This window comes from Pelophylax lessonae (assembly GCF_965119305.1).
Source record: "Pelophylax lessonae genome assembly, chromosome: 6".
NCBI classification, from domain to species: Eukaryota; Metazoa; Chordata; class Amphibia; order Anura; family Ranidae; genus Pelophylax; species Pelophylax lessonae.
Window position 1 is genome coordinate 33,289,324 of NC_138773.1, and position 23,239 is coordinate 33,312,562.

General features: G+C 45.2%; 1 protein-coding gene across 1 annotated transcript; it reads left to right on the plus strand.

Moving 5' to 3' along the window:
- Window positions 1–1,122: 1,122 nt before the first annotated feature.
- CDIPT (CDP-diacylglycerol--inositol 3-phosphatidyltransferase) lies at window positions 1,123–10,795 on the plus strand. The gene is made up of 6 exons (XM_082262448.1): window positions 1,123–1,230; window positions 3,555–3,689; window positions 6,725–6,878; window positions 9,334–9,415; window positions 9,505–9,586; window positions 9,688–10,795. Exons 1-6 carry the CDS (start codon window positions 1,188–1,190, stop codon window positions 9,846–9,848), a joined length of 657 nt encoding a protein of 218 aa, XP_082118574.1. The 5' UTR covers window positions 1,123–1,187; the 3' UTR covers window positions 9,849–10,795.
- Window positions 10,796–23,239: the final 12,444 nt, after the last annotated feature.

Below are 23,239 nucleotides of genomic sequence, written 5' to 3' on the forward strand. Positions count from 1 at the left end.
CCACTTCCGTGTGACAGCGTCCCTTGAAAGTTCTGTCCCTTTTCCCCTTCCCCCGCTGCCGAGCCAGTGAGAATGCGCAGTGTGCTTCGCGCATGCGCAGTAGGGAACCGGCTGTGAAGGCTTCATTGCTGGTTTCCCTTAGAGTGAATGTCGGCGGCGGCCAATCCAAAAATCGTCTGGGGTGCTGACATTGCGGGCTCCCTGGACAGGTAAGTGCAGTGATAATAAAAGTCGCAGCTTCAGGATTTGTACCGGATTTGTAGCTGCTGACTTTTCATTTTTTTTGTTACCACAGCTGGAACTCCGCTTTAAGGTGACAGAACGCTCAGATGTGAGCAGGGACCATTGAAATGAATGGGATTTGTCTTGTTTGGCGTTTTCAGAGCTGAGGCTCGGCTCCGTTCACATCTAGGCATTCTGGATCGGGGGCGGAATCGCCTCGATTCTGAAATCACCGCAAATTGTGGGACGCGCTTGCAATCCTTGTCAATTCCAATGGCGCCCAAATCGTGATGCAATTTTCACCTAAAACCATGCAAACAGAATTGCGGGACGCTCCCGGAACCTCTTTTTGAGCGACATGTGCCCTGTGATTCTGTTTGTGTGATTTTTTTTGCGATTTGTCAGGCGACAGTCCCTGCAAAATCGCAGCTCTCTGGGGTGCCATTGGAAATGACGGGGATCGCAAGTGCGTCCTGCGATTTGCGGTGATTCCGGATCGCGGGCAGAGAGATTCGGAACGCCTGGATGTGAATGGAGCCTAAATATAACCCCCTGATGTGACACATAGGCTGACAAACAAGTGCACTTTGAGGCATAAAGTATATATATATATATATATACGCAGTTTGCCTGTAATAGAAGTGTATATGAGGCCTTCAGATGATTCTCTGCATTACTTCATTTTTCCAATCCTTATGGATAATTGTTTCCTGCACTCTCCTCTCCTCTCTATCATTATCAGCCTCATTATCCTCCTCTTCCATGTCATTACCACACCTTCCATTCCACTCATTTATCCCACACAGCTCTCCGCCACCAGGTGTCGCTGCACAGCTCCCTATCCTCTCCGTCCCCAGCTAGTCTTCTCTATGGCCCTCCAGGCGGCGCTCTCTCCCCTCCGCTCTCTCGCTACTCTCAGCTGGTTGCCAGGGAGCAGAGTCCGGTCAGTGACGTCACGGGAAAAGATGGCGGAGGAAAACATCTTCCTGTTCGTGCCCAATCTGATCGGTGAGGAGGGGATTCCGGCGGCGGGGGATGGGAAGGAAGAGAGGTGTTTTTATAGTTACCCCTCTATAGGTGTGACGCCATGGGGATGGGTCATAGGTAACCCTGGTACCCCCCTCCTTTCTCATCTCCATAACATAGAGGGAGGTGTTCTGTAGTCTGGAGCAGAGAGATGGGCGGGGCTGACACCACTGCAGAGAGCGCAGGACGGTATTGGCTTACTCAGTGTACTGTATCTATGGAGGAGCAGTGTTGTCACCCTACAACAGGACTACAGAACACCTCCCCCTCATCTCCATAACATAGAGGGAGGTGTTCTGCCGTTCTTAGAGATGGACGGGGCTGATAAAACTGCAGAGGGCTCACTCACCGTACTGCATCTATGAACCAGCATTGTTGTCCCCCTAGAACAGGACTACAGAACACCTCCCCTTCTAATCTTATATTTTAGAGGGAGGTGTTCTGCAGTTCTTAGAGATGGACTGGGCTGATAACACTGCAGAGGGCTGCATCTATGAACCAGCGTTGTTGTCAGCCTGGAACAGGACTACAGAACACCTCCCCCTTAAAATCTTTCTAACATAGAGGGAGGTGTTCTGCAGTTATTAGAGATGGACGGGGCTGATAACACTGCAGAGGGCTCACTCACCGTACTGCATCTATGAACCAGCATTGTCACCCTAGAACAGGACTACAGAACACCTCCCCTTCTAATCTTATATCATAGAGGGAGGTGTTCTGCAGTTCTTAGAGATGGACGGGGCTGATAACACTGCAGAGGGCTCACTCACCGTACTGCATCTATGAACCAGCATTGTTGTCAGCCTGGAACAGGACTACAGAACACCTCCCCCTTCTAATCTTATATCATAGAGGGAGGTGTTCTGCAGTTCTTAGAGATGAATGGGGCTGATAACACTGCAGAGGGCTGCATCTATGAACCAGCATTGTTGTCAGCCTGGAACAGGACTACAGAACACCTCCCCCTTCTAATCTTATATCGTAGAGGGAGGTGTTCTGTAGTTTTTAAGAGGCTTTTAGACCCCCAGATCCCTCCACAAGGAGTACCTGTCAAGTGATAAATATAAAAAAAAATGTTTTATTAAATGTATGAAAATATCGGCCAATATCAGCCGATACCGATATGCAATGGCCAAAATATTGGAATGGGCAAACGAAAATCGGAAATCAATCAATCAATGACTATTGTAAACCCCCTTTAATGACTTGTAGCTATAGGTAAGCCTATAATCAGACCTATAGGTACTGTAAATATCTCCTATACTTGCACCGTTTAGTAGATATTTACATTTCATGCAGCCGATGACATCATGCGTTGATGAAACGGCCGCCCGTGCGCCTTTCCTTAAGAGCGCTGTGCAGTGACCGGCGTCTCCCGCACACATGCGCAGGAGTGATCACTCAGGCCAATCAGATGGCCGGAGGACGCGAACCAGGAAGCAGGACGGCCGAACAAAAAGATATATATTTTTTACTTTCTGCCATAAATCAAATCCAATAAAATCAAATGTCTTCATAAATTTAGGCCAAAATCTACTCTACTACAGGTTTTTGGTAAAATAAAAAAATCCCAATAAGTGTATATTAATCTACGTGAAAGTTATACCGTCTACAAACAGCTATATACTGGAACTTGCATTTACTTCTTTTATTTTATACTAGTTATGGCGGTGATCAGGGATTTATAGGTGGACTGTGATATTGCAGTGGGAAAACTGACATAAACTGACACTGGGGGGGGGGGACAATTGACTAACTACCAGTGACTTTAAAACCGCAATCAGTGATAATACTGTACTAATGACACTGGCTGGGAAGAGGTTAACATCTAAGGCGATAAAGGGGTTAAATGCGTGCCTATGTGTTGTTTTTTTACTAAGCAATGCGCCAGCTTTTCAGGAGAAGGAATCAGCACGTTTCTGCTGAGAGTGCAGAGCTCTGTGTTTTTTACGTACACAGGGCTCTCTTCTGTTATTCGCTCAGCTGATCGACGGGTTCCAGCCATAAATCATTGGCCTGGGACCCGCTGATTGGCTTGTGCTGTGGCATATGGCAGCACAGCCAAGGCGACAGCGCCCCCTACCCGGAAATACCGAGTCACATACATGTACATGATTCGACGCAGCAGGGCTGCCCCGCTGCAGTATAACTGTAGAGGGCGGTAAAGGGCATCTTCTTGTAATGTGAAAGCAATTCCAGGCAGGGCTGTTCCAGCACTTTTATAGATGCTGGGGGGGGGGGGAGGGGTATGAATATGTCTCCATTGGTGCAGTATAACCCCTATCGCTGTCTCCTCTCCTCCTCAGGCTATGCCCGGATACTGTTTGCCTTCGTGGCCTTTTATTTCATGCCAACCTCGCCCCTGGTGGCCTCCACCTTCTACTTGCTCAGCGGCCTGCTGGATGCCTTCGATGGGCACGCAGCTCGTGCGCTCAACCAAGGTAAGACTCGGACCAGAATAGAGGGATGTATGGGAGGTCATACAAGATGACATTTGGGTGGGGGGCTTATAGAGGACATAGAGACTCCATATTTTGTGATGTAGTTTGTGTATATTATGATGGGCACTGATAGGTGGCACTGATGGGCACTAATAGGCAGCACTGATGGGCACTGATAGATGACAATGATGGGCACTGGTGGGCAGCACTGATGAGGAGGGCACTGACAGGCTCCCTGAGCACTGATTGGCATCCCTGATGGGCATCCCTCCCTGGTGGTCATGTGTGGGCATCCCTGGTGGACATCCCTGGTGGCTCTAGTGGCATCCCCCAAAGGGTCTGCACTGGTAATCAATGCTTTGAGTGCCCAGTCAGGATAGAGCAACCACTTTGCGGCCGTCATTTTGCTATATGACAGGCGGGAAGTGGTTAACCTTAAATAGGACACGTGTGTTCCCGTGCATTTTTGGTGCTTCTTACCGCGTTCCAGTACAGTCCAGTGCAGAAAAAATGCAGCATGTTCTACTTTTTTTCTGGAACTGGAACGCACTGGTGTGAACTTTGCCATTGAAAGCCATATAGCCCACTTTCCATGAGATTTGGTGCAGAAAAAAAACGCACTGGACTGCATGCGGCGTGAACTGGCCCTTAAGGTTAAGAAAAACGGGGGAAAATGCACTGGACTGCATCAAAAACTTGCATACAGAAAAGTATCCGGAACGCATCTGGACTGCGTTTCTATGCTGTGAACCGATCCTTAGAGTCCCAGAAATAGACCGTCAGTCAGACATTGTTCTGAGGACCTCCATTGTTCTCAGTCTGCCCTCCACTCTCCTGTCACAGTAGTTGTACATTGCGTGTCTTCCTGTGACTGCAGTCCAATAGGCAACAAAGTGTGACCACACTGCCCACTCTGTATTCTAACAGACCCCCCCACCCCCACTCCTCCCACCAATAAAAGCCTCAGTCCGGTGTTCTAAAATTTTGTCGGACCCATGAAAATTCCGGACCCTTGTCACTTCCGGTGACGCTACGTCATAACCCAGCTGGTGCTAGCCCCGGAGCGCATGCGCACAAGACAAGGTCCGATGAAATTCTAAGACTTAGCGAACAGCTGATTGAGAGGAGGAGGGGCTGCGGTAGGACGCACACATCGCCGTGGGAAAATTGCTGTCACGGGCGAACCAAAGATGCTGGAGACCCCAAAATTGTATCGCAGGTAGCCAAGATGCTCCCCTACAGCTGGGGTCTCGGGGATGAAAGGGCGCGGAGCAGTGACCCCGAGGCCCACGGCGGTGTGTGCGTCCTACCTCAGCCCCTCCTCCTCTCAATCAGCTGTTCGCTAAGTCTTAGAATTTCATCGGACCTTGAAAATGTCTTGCACGCATGCGCACCGGGGCTCGCACGAGGGTCCGGAATTTTCATGGGTCTGACAAAATTTTAGAACACCGGCATGAATTGGACTTTACAAGATTGCTTTCTTTGCTACCAGAGAAGGAAGGGTGGATTTGTGTCCTCCATTATCTGTAATTTATTCCTCCCTCCGCTCCTCCCTGCAGTCTTGCATAGTTGTAGCGGCTCCTCTCCTGGACTGAAATGGCTTCCTCTGATTTCACTGCACACTGCGAGCTTCTCACAGGGGGAGATTTACTAAAACTGGAGAGTGCAAAATCTGGTGCAGCTCTATTAGAAACCAATCATCTTCCAGGGTTTTTTTTTTTTTTTTGTCAAAGCTTAACTGAACAAGCTGTTAGATGCTGATTGGTTAATATGCACAGCTTCACCAGATTCTGTATGCTCCAGTCTTAGAAAATACCCCCCAATAAGAAGCTGCAGCAAGTCAGATAGAGCCCGCCCCTTTCATTTATTGGGTTTCACTTCATTCAATCAAGGGGACTCCGCATCACATTATTATTATTATACAGGAATTATATAGCGCCAGCAGTTTGCGCAGCGCTTTACAATATGAGGGAAGACAATACAGTTACAATACAATTCAATACAGGAGGAATCAGATTAGAGCTTACAATCTAGAAGATCACATGTAAGCGTTCTGCACATAAATGGAGTCTGTCTAGGAATGGCCACTCCTCCATACTGACATCTGCACATTAAGATTTTGTCAAATTTGCATAACTCCTCCCACAAACCAGCCCACTGATTGCATCAGGAGTGAGGGCTCCTCAGAGGAGTGCTGGGGCAGGGTGCTGGGATGTTTTCAGGAAGGTATGTAAAGCACCCTGCAAGCCCCTCCCACCAGCCATGATCTGCCCCTCCCACCAGCCATGATCTGCCCCTCCCACCAGCCATGATCAGCCCCTCCCACCAGCCATGATCAGCCCCTCCCACCAGCCATGATCTGCCCCTCCCACCAGCCATGAAGTCTCTACATTCCATAGAGGAGCACAGAGGCAAAAATAAGGTGTTTATTAAAAACTGTTTTTAATTCATGTTTTTTTTAGTATGTTGATGGGTGGCAGAGAAGACAAAATATAAGCAGATTTCACTGCAGCTTTAAAGGAGTTGTAAAGTCAGGAAGGTTTTTTATCCTCCTGCATTCTATGCATTAAGATAAAAAAACCTTCTGTGTGCAGCAGTCCCTCCTTATTCTTACCTGAGCCCCCTCTCTATCCAGCGATGTCCACAACTCCCTCAGCCATCCGAGACTCTGCTTCCCGATTGGCTGAGACACAGCAGCAGTGCCATTGGCTCCCACTGCTGTCAATCAAAGTCAGTTAGCCAATCAGGAGAGAGAGGGGACGGGGCTGAACGGACACAGTGAGCTGTGGCTCGGCTCGGGTGCCCCCATAGCAAGCTGCTTACTGTGGGGCACTCAACAGGAGGGAGGGGCCAGGAGCAGTGAAGAGGGACCTGAGAAGAGGAGGAGCCGGCCTTCTCTGTTTAAAAACGAATTGCACAGAGAAGGGAACTATAATATTTTTTTAATAAAAAAAAAAAACCAGAGACTTTACAATCACTTTAAGGCTGAAATAGACAGTCCCTTTAAATGACTTGTTATATGTTTGACTTCTTAGGAACCAAGTTCGGCGCCATGCTGGACATGCTGACTGACCGTTGTGCCACCATGTGTCTCCTGGTGAACCTGTCCCTCCTCTACCCATCATACACTCTGCTGTTTCAGCTCAGTATGAGTCTGGACATCGCCAGTCACTGGCTGCACCTACACAGGTATAGTGTGCCCTCCATCATTCTCTGCATCCGGGGAGTACATAGAGGGGGCGCTGTACAGTTATACAGTTGCTATGACTACACTGTTTAGCTTTAAGATTCAGTGTTCCATTGTATCTGATGTATCAGGATCCCTTCCAACTCCTAGAATCCTGCACAGGTCAGTATAGACAATTGCTCAGTTTAGGTCTCCCTGTGTACATAATGTATGGTGGTCTTATAGGGGGAGATTTACTAAAACTGGTGTGCACAGAATCTGGTGCAGCCGTGCATAGTAACCAATCAGCTTCTAGCGTCAGCTTCTAGCATCAATTACCCACTTCAGCCCCGGAAGGATTTGCCCCCTTAATGACCAGGCCATTTTTTGTGATTCGGCACTGCGTTTTCCCACAAAATAGAGCTTTCTTTTGGTGGTATTTGATCACATCTGCGATTTTAATTTTTTCCACAAAAAAAGAGATATAAACAATAAACTATAAACAAAAAAAGAGCGATAATTCTAAAAAAAAAAAAAACAATATTTTTCACATTCTGCTATATAACATTCCCCCCCAAAAAAAATTCAAAATCAAAATTTTTTAACATTGTAGGCCAATTTGTTTTCTGCTACATATTTTTGGTAAAAAAAAATCGCAATAAGCGTATTTTGATTGGTTTGCGCAAAAGTTATCGCATCTACAAACTACAGGAAAGATTTATGTCATTTTTATTGTGTTTTTTTTTTTTTTTACTATTAATGGCAACGATCCGCGATTTTTAGCAGGACAGCAAAATTGCGGCGGACAGATCGGACCCCTAACTGACATTTTTGACACTTTTGGGGGGACCAGTGACATTACTACAGTAATCAGTGCTACAAATATGCACTATTACTGTAATAATGACACTGGCAGGGAAGGGGTTAACACTGTGGGTGATCAAGGGGTTAAATGTGAGCCTAGGGGAGTGATTCTAACTGTAAGGGAGCAGGGCTTGTGAAATGACCATAGAGACCTGTGTTCCTATATAGAAGGATAACAGGAGCTCTGTGATCATTCCAGGGAGAAGAACGGTCAGCTGTGTTTACAACAGCCGACTGTCCTCTCTCAGCGAGGATCTGCGATTTTTAGCAGGACTGCAACACTGTGGCGGACAAATCGAACCCCTAACTGACATTTTTTACATTTTTTGGGGGGAAATCAGTGCTAAAAATTAGGGATGCACCGATCCGACTTTTTTGGACCCGATACCGATATCTGGCGTTGTGAAATCGCCGATATCGGAACCGATCCGGAGCTACACACAAAGCAAGTGGCTGCAGTACAGAGCAAAGCCGCTGCTTCATGTGTATGGCTCCTCCATTCACAGGCGGAGTGCATCTGATATCACTCCGCCTGTGAGTCGGATCTATACAGGAAGTAGCGGCTCCCATCCTATACTACTACTACACCAAGTAAGGGATGGCTGAGCCGTTACTCAGCAAAAACCGGATCGGCCAGTGGATCGGTCAATGTTACCAATCCCCCGATCCATCTATAATGGCCATATTGGGGCCGATATCCGATCCGAATATCGGAATCGGTGCATCCCTACTACAAATATGCACTGTTACTGTAATAATGACACTGGCAGGAAAGGGGTTAACACTGTGGGTGATCAAGGAGTTAAATACGTACCTAGGGGAGTGATTCTAACAGTATGGGGGTTTTTCTTTTGAAATGACCATAGAGACCTGTGATCCTATATAGAAGGATCACAGGCGCTCTGTGATCATTCCAGGGAGAAGAACGGTCAGCTGTGTTTACAACAGCCGGCTGTCCTCCTCTATCAGCGGGGAACGATCGCGGTTGTCAGACGGCAATCGGAGCTGCAAGTGCACGACTGACGTAGAGCTACGTCGGTTCACGCAGGAGGGGCTGCCTGCCGCAGTAAAACTGCAGCGGGCAGTCGGTAAGTAGTTAAAGGAACAGAATCTTTTTTTTTTTTTTTTTTAGGGTAACAAACACTTTAAATACTACTAAAGAAAGCTCTATCTGTCTTAAAAAAATTATAAAAATTTCATATGGGTACAGTGTTGGATGACTGCGCAATTGTCATTCAAAGTGCTGAAAGCTGAAAGTTGGCCTGGGCAGGAAGGGGGTGAAAGTGCCCGGTAGATAAGTGGGTAATGAACCTCTAGGAACCTTGGTTGAGAATGGCTGCTCTAAGGGCTTGTATAGGACAGAGTTGCTGTCAATGGCAGGGTTTTGCATTAGAAGACAGCACTTCTCATGTTCATGCATTCCAATACAGAATAATGCATTTGACCTGCTGTGCCTACAATGCAAACACATAGAGAACCTGTTGGATCCAGAGAAATGCAAAACAGGTCAAACGCAACTTCAGAACTGCCATCCACACTGTACCATTAGGAAAACTGGAAAGCAAGGTTCCATGTATGTGTCTAACATCAGTTGCTGCTTTTGTCTCCCGCCAGCTCCATCCTGAAAGGAAGTGACAGTCACAAGACGATTGACCTGAGTGGTAACCCTGTGCTGCGCTTGTATTATACCTCCCGGGTACGTCCACAGAGTGCTCCCTGACTGTCTTGCCTTTTAAATAGACTCTGGAAATTTCTTTCTTTATGGATGTTTCTTTTTTTTCCCAGCCTGTACTGTTCCTGATGTGTGCTGGCAATGAGCTCTTCTACTGCATGCTGTATCTGCTGTACTTCACCGAGGGACCAGCAGGTGGGGCTGTGTGCTGCAGCTTGGTTGTACAGGAGGAGGAACGGGCTCTGTGGTCTGGTTGTTGTACTGATCGGTCCCTCTCTCTCTCTCTCTTTCCACAGTGGCGCTGGGTCCGCTCGGAGCAGTTGGTATTTTCCGTCTTATCTTCTGGGTCAGCTGTCCTATCTCTCTGCTGAAATCCGGCATCAGTCTTCTGCACTTGGTCACTGCCTCCTGCAACATGGCCGCCCTGGACTGCGCTGAGCGTGCCAAAAAGAAATAAACACCAATACAGGGAAGTTTAGGTAGAAATTAGTTATATGCTGGTATAATTTATTACCCCCCCCCAGTGTTAATCCTTACACTGTATCAACAAACTAGCCTGCCCTTTAAACACGCCAAGGCCACCTTCCCCAAACTGCCTTCTTACCCTGAGGCTGTCAAGTATTAGCGCCACCTTGTGGCTCCCCCAGGCACTGACTATATCTAATCCTTGCAGTCATTTTCTAGGTGGGGAACGATCGCACTCAAGGCTTGTTTTTAGGGTGAGCTGTAACTGATTCTTCCTCTATCCTGCTAATTCTCCTCAGAACACTGAAAATATCATAATTTTATACTATTTAAATGTTGGGGTGAACTATTTTTTTTACGTATATGCAATTGTTTATGATTTAATTTAATTTGATTTTGCTGTTCACATGTGATGTATGTCCTGTATCGTTTATGCAGCAATTAGGGAACTTTTATTTTTTTTTTATATATTTAAAAGCAAAGATGATGAACCTCACAGATCTCAGCAGCTCAAGGGCCTGCTCCCAGAAGCCTTTGCTCCACCAATGACTGCTTTCTATACTGAAACATGCAGCACGGTGAGCTTTCCGTTATAATTAGGGGAGCCTGGTAGCCGGTCTGCCGGGAGTTCCCAGGGAATAAGGGAACCTGTGTAAAAGGGAGTTCAGTCACTGGACCAGGACATGCAATTCTGATTCTATGTAGTATTGCAGACGCATGCATCTTCACTGTCCTCTCATCCTGCATATGCTGGTTGGGCCTGGGATCAGTAACATTGATGGGGCAGATTTACAGATAGCAGTACATAGGACACCCCCGTTATTTATTAATGATTACAAATTGTGTCACTTCTGAAAAATGACTGATAAGCTGGCCATACAGTATAAAATGTTCTTGTTCAATTTCCTTTAGATTTACCTTCAGCTATGTAGTGTAAGGGCCTGCCTGATTGCATTAAAAATTGAAAGTGTTTAGGTTTGACCTCCTATTGTATGGTTTTGGTAAATCTAAAAGAAAATTGTGCAAGACAATTGTATAATGTATTAGTGATCAACCGATATCGTTCTTTCATTGCCGATACCGGTATATCGGTATCGGCCGATATGGGCCGATATTTTTATACATTTAAAAATCTTAACATTTTTTTTTACTTGACAGGTACTCTTGTGGAGGGATCTGGGGGTCTAAAGCAGTGGTCCTCACCTCCGGTCCTCGGGACCCACTAACAGGCCAGGTTTACAAGATAACTAAATTACATCACAGGTGATCTCATTTGCTGCTCAGTGATTGCAGTATTCTAGTCGGCATCTCCCCAAGGTAATACTAAAAATCTGGCCTGTTAGTGGGCCCCGAGGACCGGAGTTGAGGACCTCCGGTCTAAAAGATCCCAAACCCCTCCTCTGCACCTAAAAGCATTCAAAACGGCAAGTTTGGCAGTTTTGAATGCTGTCATTTTTTTTAATCTGGCGTCAGTACCTGGATGTCATGACATCACTTCCGGGTTTTTCCATGGAGACCTGATCAGAGCCGAATGCGGCTTTGATTGGGTCTTCGGTGGCCGTGCAGGCTGGTTGCCCAGGTCTCCCAGTGGGACGAGAGACCCGAGCGAGCCGTGGAAGGTGGCGGGGGGGGGGGGGGAACGTCCCCTCCCGCTCCTTGTAATGACAGCCGAGCGGCTTCTCAGCTGCTTTGGTTGTCATTACAAGACAGCCGACTGTCGGCTATGGACGCCGGTACCGGGGTGATTCTTCTAGCTGCAGACATCACTCCGGTACAAGCACTTTCCGAAATATCAGCAATATCGGTCACCTTGGTGGCCGATTCCGATATATCGGGGAAAGTGCATATCGGAGCTCGATATATCGGCTTTGCCGATAATCGGTCGATCCCTATAATGCAGTGGTCCTCAACTCCGGTCCTCGGGGCCAACTAACAGGCCAGGATAACTAAACTACTTCACAGGTGATCTCATTTGCTGCTCAGTGATTGCAGTATTCTAGTCTGCATCTTCCCAAGGTAATGCTTAAAATCTGGCCTGTTAGTGGGTCCTGAGGACCGGAGTTGAGGACCACTGCTATAATGTATTGCCAGCCTTACTGTTGTAGACTCTATAGGCCTGACTTAGGTGCTGGTCATACATTATACAATTTTCTTGTGCAATTTTCCTTTAGATTGACCAAAACCATGAAATATAAGGTCAAACCTAAACACTTTCAAATTCCTGTGCAATCAGGCAGGCCCTTGCACTACATAGTTGAAGGTAAATCTAAAGGAAGTTGGATAAGAAAATTGTATAACGTTTGGCCAGCTTTTTTTTTACACTGCAGTGTGTAATCTAAGCCTAGGGCTGTAGTACGCCCGTGCGAGGGATGTATTTACCCCCACAGGTGTTCCATGCATCCCCGTACAGGGTGTCTCATTCATGACATTTGGGAAGCAGCAGCTGCCCAGACACAGCCCCTGCTCCCAATTTGACATTCGTGTGGGTGCATGCCCTGGCGCAACCTGTCTGCTTTCAAGGCCTTGAACCCACAACTGCATGGATGTCAAATTGGGCTGTGTCTGTCTGTGCCTGCCCATAACCCCGATGCGTTTCACTCAGAAAGATCTATGTTAATTAGCCTTTTCCAGGTGAAAAATCTCAGAGTGAGGAAGTTCTGGGCAGGCCTTCTGGCTCTCCCAGTTGTCCGGAATAATAACGTTTTTCAAGACGCTGACATCATTGGAGGGAGGCCGGTTTCTTTGCATAAATTTCAACAATAATCTGTCACTTTGCCCATTTACACAATAAAAATTTGGAATTGTTATTGTAAGCCTATTGGAAATGTCATCACCTCACAGAATATGTACTGATACTGAAATGTTACATGAACTCAGGAAAATAGTTAAAAAAGTTCTCCCTGGATCTCTACCTAGAGAGGGTTGCAGTAACAGGAAGAAATTCCATCCAGGTGATTTGATTATCAAACAGAGTAGTACGGTGTGTCAGCATTGTTTTGCATATTTCCATGTCATATGGGTGAATTTCTTCAATGTAAATCTTCACCAACTCTCCTTTTAGTCCCACTTCACACTTGTGCGATGCGGGAAGGCTGCGAATTCGCAGCCTGTTCCCGCATCGCAAACGCACCCCTGGCAGTTCACACTGCCATATGCGATACGCAGGGGGTGTCAATGAAATGTTAACGACGCCCCCAGTTTGATCGCATATCGCAGTGTGATCTGACAGTTCGCACAGGATGGGATCGCACAAGTGTGAACCACTGTGCGATCCGATCCTGATGCGGCTGGAAAAAAGGGTCCTGTGCATGTTTGGTGCGGATACAATGCGAATTCAGCCATACAAAGTGTATGGCTGAATTTGCATCCGCACCTCTGATCGCATGTAATGAAGGAGCAGTGCGCTCCGAATTACATGCGATCGGCGCTCTCGCAGGAATGTGAACCGGCCCTTAGAGTTTACAGGGAACTTGTCTGGGATGAAAGTTTGCTAGCTGCCATTGCTTGTTTGAAAAGACGGAGGCATCCAGGTTGGTCCTTGAATTCAGTGACTGCATATTTGTTCTAGCTTAACCACCTGCCGACCGCACACTGTAGCTTTACTGCATTTAAAAAAAAAAAAAACAAATGCACTGGGGACATTATTTAACATAGAAAAGGGGATTGTTGCATGGCTTAACAACCACTTTAGCCCTTTGAGCGCCTATGATGTTTATACCTTCCCAGCCAGTGTTATTAATACAGTGACAGTGAAAATTATTAGCACTGATAACTATTAGTGACACTGGAGATATAAGTGGCAGTTAGTATCAGATTGCATGCCATCCGGCTAAAAGTCGCTGTTCACTGCCATACTAGTATAAAAAAAAAATGTAAATAATCAATATGCACTTATTGGGAATTTTTTTTTTTTTTACCAAAGACATGTAGTAGAAGTAGAATACATTTTGGCCTAAATATTTAAAGAAATTTGATATTTACATTTTTTTAATGGATATGTTTTATATAAGTAAACAACATTTTCTTTTTAATTTATGCTATTTTTCGTTTGAGGGTCACTCTGATGAGGACCCTGATATAAAGGGGGGCACTGATGGGGAACCCTGATGTAAAGGGGGACTCTGATGGAGAGCCCTGATGTAAAGGGGTGTTGATAAAGACCCTGGCCCTTGTATGGAAATGTATGGCACTCCCTGGTCTAGCAGATCAACAGACCAGGTGTGAATGAGCCCCAATAGCTTTATAACATAGTAACAAGTAGTGTACAGGATTGCAATGGCATTTTTATCCCTGTCCGATTCCCTTTAAAAATTATATATATATATATATATATATATATATATATATATATATATAATTTTTTTTTTTTTTTTAATTGTGTGAAAATATGCAAAACAGGTTCACTTTAATGCCCACACCCCACCAATATACTTTTCTGTGCTGCCCTATACACAGTTTACCAAATAGCAGATCTATTGTTTTTTTATTGCAAAAACTAAAGACCACTCCCTTACATGCAGAGCAGAGGATTATTAATGACAGGTAATTGCCAATCAGGGAAAATTGTACAGAAATGACACCATTACCAATTCTCTAGCCCCCGTATAGTAGGGATCACCTTAGTCCTGCAGAGAATTCTGGGTAGAATCAGAGAACAGACTCAGGGATAAATAAAATGTAATCACTAGCCGGTGGCGACATATCAATGCAGAAGTTGCGTAAAATGTGATGACAGAGTAACGTTCTGATGATTTGAGCTGATGCAGAGGCCTCACCATTCCCACATCGATTTATGTCTCTTCAGAGGAGGGACTTCTGGGTAAATATTATTTTTAAGTGGCCAGACATAAGTCGACTCTTGGATCTTGAAAGAGCATGTTCACCTTTAAATAGTTTCCACTTTTTAAGGCCTAAACCAACACAGTTATGGTTAGTGCTGTTCTTGGTCTATTGGTCCTTATAAAAGGGGACCTGTCACAAACAAGCTGTTTTGTTTGTAGTCCCAGGGTTCTTTTTGACTTTCTTGAGGCGCATAAGCCTCACACCACAGCACAGTGTGAGTGAATGAACAATGACGTGATATTATAATCGCCACTGGGCATGCCTCAGCTTTAGGTTTTTTTTCTTTTTTGTGGTGTTTTTTTGTTTAACAGATCCGCTAACTTGTATGAAGCAATCACAGCTCTTGACCAACAGTACTTGTATCACTGATATACTGTATATTATACATTTAGAGATGTGTGTTTCCTGTATTCCTGCCTTAAAAGCTGACCGTTGTGTTAGTAGACCTATAATGAATGACGATATTGGGCTTCTTAGGAAGAAGTATCACCACAACCTAAAATTTCCAAGGAAACTAAGTGCATGTAGCGTTTGGTCTTGTTCTGATCTGTGCTGTGTTTTTGTGCTACAAGCAGCTCCACCCCAGACTAAAGCCCAATTTATGTGATCCGATGGGGGAGTTGCATCACAGCAATAAAGCCATTGTCCCCTCTCTCACACTTTGCTCAATCTGTTTGCCCTTACTAGGCTTGCCAGCACTGCCTGATCCTTTAGTTGTAAAAGTGCAGACTGTATTCTCAAAAGTAAAGCATCAGTCAGTGCTTGGGGGGCTGTTTGACCGATCTGCTGGCTGTTAGTAAATATCCACGGCAATGTAAAGTAGTTGTTTACTAGCAGCCAGCAGATGGATCACACAGCCCCTGCCAGCACTTACTGATCCTTTACTAATATAAGTGCAGGCTGCATTCTCAAAAGTAAAGCATCAGTCAGTGCTGGGGGGTGTGGTTGGGGGCTGTGTGACCGATCTGCCGGTTGTGAGTAAATATCCACGGCAATGTAAAGAAGTTGTTTACTAGCAGCCAGCAGATGGATCACAAAGCTCTTGTCAGCACTTACTGATCCTATACTAATATAAGTGCAGACTGCATTCTGAAAAGTAAAGCATCAGTCAGTGCTTTGGGGGCTGTGTAACCGATCTGCCGGCTGTTAGTAAATATCCACAGCAATGTAAAGAAGTTTACTAGCAGCCAGCAGATGGATCACAAAGCTCTTGCCAGCACTGACTGATCCTTTACTAATATAAGTGCAGGCTGCATTCTTAAAAGTAAAGCATCAGTCAGTGCTGGGGGGTGTGGTTGGGGGGGCTGTGTGACCGATCTGACGACTGTTAGTAAATATCCACGGCACTGTAAAGTAGTTGTTTACTAGCAGCCAGCAGATGGATCACACAACCCTTGTCAGCACTAACTGATCCTTTACTGATGTAAGTGGAGGCTGCATTCTCAAAAGTAAAGCATCAGTCAGTGCTTGGGGGGTTGTGTGACCGATCTTCCGGCTGTTAGTAAATACCCAAGGCAATGTAAAGTAGTTGTTTACTAGCAGCAAGCAGATGGATCACACAGCCCTTGCTAGCACTGACTGATCTTTTACTATTACATGTCCATCTATTGTGATTGAAGCAGACCTGCTCCTGCTATGCTGAATAACCGTGCTAATCTCCAACATACTCCTACTGCCAGAGGTGAGCGCTATCAGTCAGTTAGAGCTGCGTAGGGAGGTTGTGTGCTGTCACCCACGCCAGCTCTGTACTCAAAGAACTTATCAAAACAGGACCAAGTGCTACATTTGCTTTGTCCCCTGAAGAAAATAGGTTCATGGTGAGACTTCTTTAAAGGATAAAACACTGGCACAGAAGAAAACAAAGGTGTAGAATCCCATTACAAAGTATTGCAATGGGTTTCTTTTGTCCAGTTTTTGCAGTTGGTCCTGATTGGATGACACCACCGCGGATATCTGAAATGTGATATTTATGTTCTTCCGTTAAGGCCAGTTGCAGGGTGCAATGCTCTGTTTAATTGTTCCTCTTCCCCCCCCCCCTGACACATCTATTTCTGTATACCATTCCTCCTATAGAGGGAACTGTCTGATATAATAAAGATATGTTAGTACCACTTCAGTGTGTGTGTGTGTTTTTTTAATAAGCAGTACTGTGTATCAAAGTATTAGTTGGAGCTTCCATGGTGGTAGTCACTTCCTCCCCACCCCCGTGTGAAAAAGAATCACCGAGCGCCAGCACTGTCACATAAAGCGGAGTTCCACCCAAAAGTGGAACTTCCGCTTATTTGCTTCCTCCCCCCCTCCGGTGCCACATTTGGCACCTTTTCAGGGGGGAACGGGTACCTGTTTTTGACAGGTACCCTTCCCCACTTCCGGGAGACGGCGCCGCGGCGCTGTTACTCGGGAGTGTTGTCTCTCCTCCTTCCCCCCCGCCGCCGAGCCAATCCAAATGCGCAGCGCGCATGCGCAGTAGAGTCCCGCCAGTGAAGCCGCAAGGCTTCACTGCCGTGTTTCCTTACCGGCAATGGCGGTGGCAGCACCCGACAGCCTGATGGAAACATCGGCTGCTGTGCCGACATCGCTGGACTCCAGGACAGGTAAGTAAGTGTCCTAATATTAAAAGTAAGCAGCTACCGTATGTGTACAGTATGTGTAGCTGCTGACTTTTAATTTCTCATTTCACCCTTCCAGGACGGCCTACATATGAGAGATTCTGGCTCCACCCTACAGGAAACACAACTAATTTGCAGCTGTTAAAAAGGTCCCACCCATCCTTGAGCTTCAGTTCAGTTGTGTTTCCGACCTTACACCGGAACATTTGTTTTTTTCTCTGACCTAAAGGCAAATGAGTGTCTGATAGGTACCCCTGTTAGACAGGTACGGACGGCCTATGAGAGGTTCCTCCCTATCTGTCGCCTGGAACAGGAACTTACAGGTCGCCAAACATGCCAGGTAGTCGGTTACCTTAAGGAGAAGGTCCCTCCATACCTGAAGTCCTTAAGTCTCTGCAGGAAGAGTCTCCTCCATTGCTCCTCTATTGCTGGACGGTAAGAATTTTGAATTTCCCGCCAAAGAGCGCGCCTCAAGCCTCACTGTGAAAACCGGAAGTTCTGGACGGAAGAGGAGGAGCGAGCGGTACCCGGAAGGAAGCTCGAGGTGGAGGAGACGCCGGAACCACGAGCACTCCTGGCAGAATCTCTGGCTACGAAGAGGCTGAAACACCCCAAAGAGACTCGAACGACCGCAGTTCCCACAGGGGAGAAAGCGGCGGTGCAGGTGGCTGTAGGAAAATCAGAAAAACCGGGTAAGTGACTACACCGGTGGCGGGGCCGACTGCTGTCTATAGGAGACAGACATGCCTTTTCTTTTCTGATTAAACAGCTGCAGTGTTAGACTAATAATGTCTGTTATACACAAATATGTCTGTTTTCTCTTTCTTGTGTCTATGCACAGGTCTTCCATCTACACAGGAGGCCCCTGCCAGACCCCCATCTAACACCAGCACTAGCATGTCTAGAAAGTGTGGTAACTGTGGGGATAAGTTGTCGAGGTCTTACACAAAGCCATTGTGCCATACATGTATTAATAAATTGGCAGGGCAAGAAGCATCTGTTTTAATAAAAGATTTTCTTAAATCAATGCAGGATGAGATGTTAGCTACTATTCAGTCCTTTAGGACTACAGCAGTTATCCCTCAGACCCCGACACAGACAGAGGAAATCTCCAGGGATAGTTTATCCTCCCAGGATTGTGTGTGGTCAAGAGGACCCTCTTCTCTCTTGTCAGGATCCCAACCCATTCCCTCATCACAAGTTAGGAAGGAGGAGGATCCAGGGGAAGGCACCAGTCACATTAGATCCCCGTCCCGTTCAGACAAGGAGTCAGACAGTGACAGTGAGAAGGAAAGGGATAGTTTCAAAATAAACAAGAGTCTCTTTCCTTTAGAGTGTATGGAGGGTCTCCTTAAAGTTGTGCATGCCACTGAAGGGATCCCAACTCCAGCCAAAGAGTCTTCCATTCAGGATAAAGTGTACAAGGGCTTGGGAGGAGCCCAGTACAGAGCAATTCCCATTCACCAGTCTTTAAAAGACATGATTCACCAGGAATTGAAATTTCCTATGAATGCCTTATCCAGGCCAAAAAAACTGGAAAAGAAGGTATCCTTTTGAGGAACAGGAATTGGAGGAGTTTATAAAAAGCCCTAAACTAGACGCTCCTCTGGCCCAGTTATCAAAGAGGTCAGATTTGTCCTTTGAAAATGCTGGTCACATTAAGGATGTCATGGATCGCAATCGAATTAAAAAAGGCTTGGGCTTCTAACTTATATATGACTACAGCTCTGATCAGCAGATTTCTGGATCAAGGAATTGTCAAAACATATCTCTACAATGGAAGGATCACAAGACTTACTAGATTCCCTATCTGTGATTGGGAAAGCGGTGTCTTACTTAGCAGACTCAGCAGTAGAGTCAATATTAGCCTCTGCAAGAACAGCAGCTCTTATGAATTCTGCTAGAAGGACAGTTTGGGTCAAAGCGTGGGAAGGAGATATATCTTTCAAGCTAAGACTGCGCATTACCTTTTGAAGGGTCTTTTTTGTTTGGCTCTGGGCTGGATGATGTTTTATCCAGATCCTCAGAGAAGGGGAAAAAAATCCCCACTAAGAGGAAGGACAAGTTGGCGAGGTATTCCTTTCTGAACTTCCAAGACAGAAACCAACAAAGGCCTTTCAGAGGACAAACCAGGAGAGGTGGTCCGGCAAAGGGAAAACAAGGAGCTAACTTGCTGTTCCTTAAACCTGGACCCTGGGAAGCGGACTTCCTCAGTCGCCATTCCATCAAGCAGACAGAATAGGAACTGAATCCCAGAATATTTCAACTTCTAGTTCAAAAGTTTGGTCAGCCGGAAGTGGATATGTTTGCCACTTGGCAGAACAAAAAAGTAAGCCGGTTCTTCTCCCTGACACAACAAAAGGGTATGTTGGGCTTGGATGCTCTAGCACAGCCATGGCACTTCAGGCTAGCTTATGCATTTCCTCCTCAAAATCTGATTCCAAGAGTTCTACAGAGACTCAGTGGATGGCCGCAACTACGTCTCCTGATTGCCCCTTGGTGGCCAAAGAGAACGTGGTTTGGGACTCTGGTGTCCCTATCAGTGACAGCTCCTTGGAAACTACCGGAGGTTTCGGATCTGTTACTACAAGGGCCTCTTATTCACCCCAGACCACAGTTTTTCCAGTTAACAGCCTGGGTAGTGAGCGCCAAATCCTAAAGGAAAAGGTTGTTCAGATAGGGTCATTGATACCCTCCTTCTAAGTAGAAAACCAGTGACTAGGAAAATTTAAAAATTTAATTTGGAAAAAATTCTGTACTTGGCAGAGTCAGAAGACGAATTCCTCTGCCTCGATCCCCATTATCCTAGAATTTTTACAGGATGGGGTAGATAAGGGGGTGGCAGTTAGAGTACAGGTAGCGGAACTTTCTGTTTTCTTAGATAAAAGTCTGGCTAAAGAACCTTTAATTAAAAGATTTTTGTTAGCTCGGGGAAGAGCGACCCCGATTAACCGAGCTAATGTTCCAGTATGGAACTTCACGCAAGTACTAGAGACGTTATCTAGTGAACCCTTTGAACCTTTGGATAAGGTTACCCTGAATATTTTGTCAATTAAGTTAACTTTTCTGTTGGCAATTACCACAGCCAGAAGAGTGGGAGATTTACAAAGTTTGTCCATAAAGGAGCCCTTTATGCTAATTCTCCAAGACAGAGTGATTCTTAGACCAGATCCCCTGTACCTACCCAAGGTAGTTTCCTCTTTTCACAGGAAACAAGAGATGGTCCTGCCATCATTTTGTGAAAAGCCTAGGTGTGCAAAGGAATGAAAATTCCATTGGATGTAAAAAGGTGTCTTCTCACCTATTTGGAAAGAACCAAAGGGTTTAGGAGGTCTAGTCACCTGTTGGTTCTACATTCTGGACCATGAAGGGGATTGCAAGCATCAAAACCCTCGATCTCTAGGTGGATTAAGCAAGCCATTAGCATGTCATATAAGGTGTCAGGTATCCCCACACCAGCAAATCTAAAGGCACATTCCACAAGGGGCATGGCAACATCCTGGGCCGAAAGAGCCGGAGCATCCTGGGAACAGATCCACCATGCAGCCACCTGGTCCAGTCAAGATACCTTCCTAAAGCACTATTCTCAACAAGACCTTGCCTTTGGCAGAAAGGTTTTACAGGCAGTGGGCCCGCCCTAAGGTACGCCAGTATGGATTCCTTTATCATCCTCTCATATGTAGGCCGTCCTGGAAGGGTGAAATGAGAAAACTTACCGTTAGTGTACCGGTAACGGTCTTTCTATTAACCCTTCCAGGACGGCCAGCCTACTTCCCGCCCGGAGGTGGTGGTGAGTTAAATGTGTATATATATATATATATATATATATATATATATATATATATATATATATATATATATATATATAAACTGTATGTTATTGAATAACTGTGTCCCTTGAAAGTTCAGTTGGAAAGTTACTTTTCTATTACTGAAGCTCAAGGATGGATGGGACCTTTTTAACAGCTGCAAATTAGTGGTGTTTCCTGTAGGGTAGAGCCACAATCTCTCATATGTAGGCTGGAAGGGTTAATAGAAAGACCGTTACCGGTACACTAACGGTAAGTTTTTTGGAGGGGGAGGCTGGAAAACCACTTAAGGAAGTCAAATTATCCTCCATACCCAGATATACTGTGTATATTCTTCACTCCCAGCAGCAAAATGTAGGTGGGGGAGGGGGGTGCTAAAGTGAACCTGTCACCTGAGTTTGTATTGTGCGTTTGTCCTGCTATACCTACTAGGGTGCCTATCTGTGTTCTGTAATTTCAGCCTCAAGCCTCCTCCCCCGAGGTTCCATTGTAATCAGTACAGCAGTTGGGAAGGTGTACATTCCACACAAGATATCACTAGGTTAAAGTGGAACTTAAAGCGGAGTTCCGGCCTCAAAATCGAAAAAAATCTATTTTGGGCCATCCGCTTGTCACCTGAAAAGAAATGGATGCTCCCGATTTTTTTTTTTCACTTACCTTGTTATAGAAGAAAATAAACAGTGCCTTGCGAAAGTATTCGGCCCCCTTGAACTTTGCAACCTTTTGCCACATTTCAGGCTTCAAACATAAAGATATAAAACTGTAATTTTTTGTGAAGAATCAACAACAACTGGGACACAATCATGAAGTGGAATGAAATTTATTGGATATTTCAAACTTTGTTAACAAATAAAAAACTGAAAAATTGGGCGTGCAAAATTAATCAGCCCCCTTAAGTTAATACTTTGTAGCGCCACCTTTTGTTGCGATTACAGCTGTAAGTCGCTTGGGGTATGTCTCTATCAGTTTTGCACATCGAGGGACTGAAATTTTTGCCCATTCCTCCTTGCAAAACAGCTGGAGCTCAGTGAGGTTGGATGGAGAGCGTTTGTGAACAGCAGTTTTCAGTTCTTTCCACAGATTCTCAATTGGATTCCGGTCTGGACTTTGACTTGGCCATTCTAACACCTGGATATGTTTATTTGTGAACCATTCCATTGTAGATTTTGCTTTATGTTTTGGATCATTGTCTTGTTGGAAGACAAATCTCCATCCCAGTCTCAGGTCTTTTGCTGACTCCATCAGGTTTTCTTCCAGAATGGTTCTGTATTTGGCTCCATCCATCTTCCTATTAATTTTAACCATCTTCCCTGTCCCTGCTGAAGAAAAGCAGGCCCAAACCATGATGCTGCCACCACCATGTTTGACAGTGGGGATGGTGTGTTCAGGGTGATGGTGTGTTCAGTAGTTAGTAAACGCAATAACTTTTGCGCAAACCAATCAAAATACGCTTATTGCAGTTTTTTTTTTTACAAAACATATGTAGCAAAAAACAAATTGGCCTAAAATGTTATAAAAAATTAAGATTTTTACATTTTTTTTTGAGAATTTCGTATAAAAAAAATATGAAAAATATTGTTATTTTTTTCAAAATTGTCACTATTTTTTTGTTTATAGCGCAAAAAATAAAAATCACACAGGTCATCAAATACCACCAAAAGAAAGCTCTATTTGTGGGAAAAAAAGGACGTCAATTTTGTTTGGGTACAGCGTCGCACGACCGCGCAATTGTCCGTTAAAGTCACGCAGTGCCAAATCGCAAAATAGGGCCTGGTCTTTGAGCAGCCAAATCTTCCGGGGCTTAAGTGGTTAAAGAAACCAGAACTCTTTAATCAGCACCATTTTATTGAAAATCACATCCTTTCAAAATATAAAAACAAATGATAAAAGTGAGCTTTTCTACACCATCGTACGTATTTCAAGTAATTGCACAGTTTTATATTTTTACTTTCTTCACATTTTACACATTTTTTAGAACTATATCCTATATACATAAATAGATTTTTCCCCTGGTGGTATACTGTGTATCAGACAAGTACATGCTGAAGATCTGCTGACTTAAATCAATAAAAAAAATACATAAAAAGAGGTTTTATTCTCACTTATATTTACTTTTCATTGGA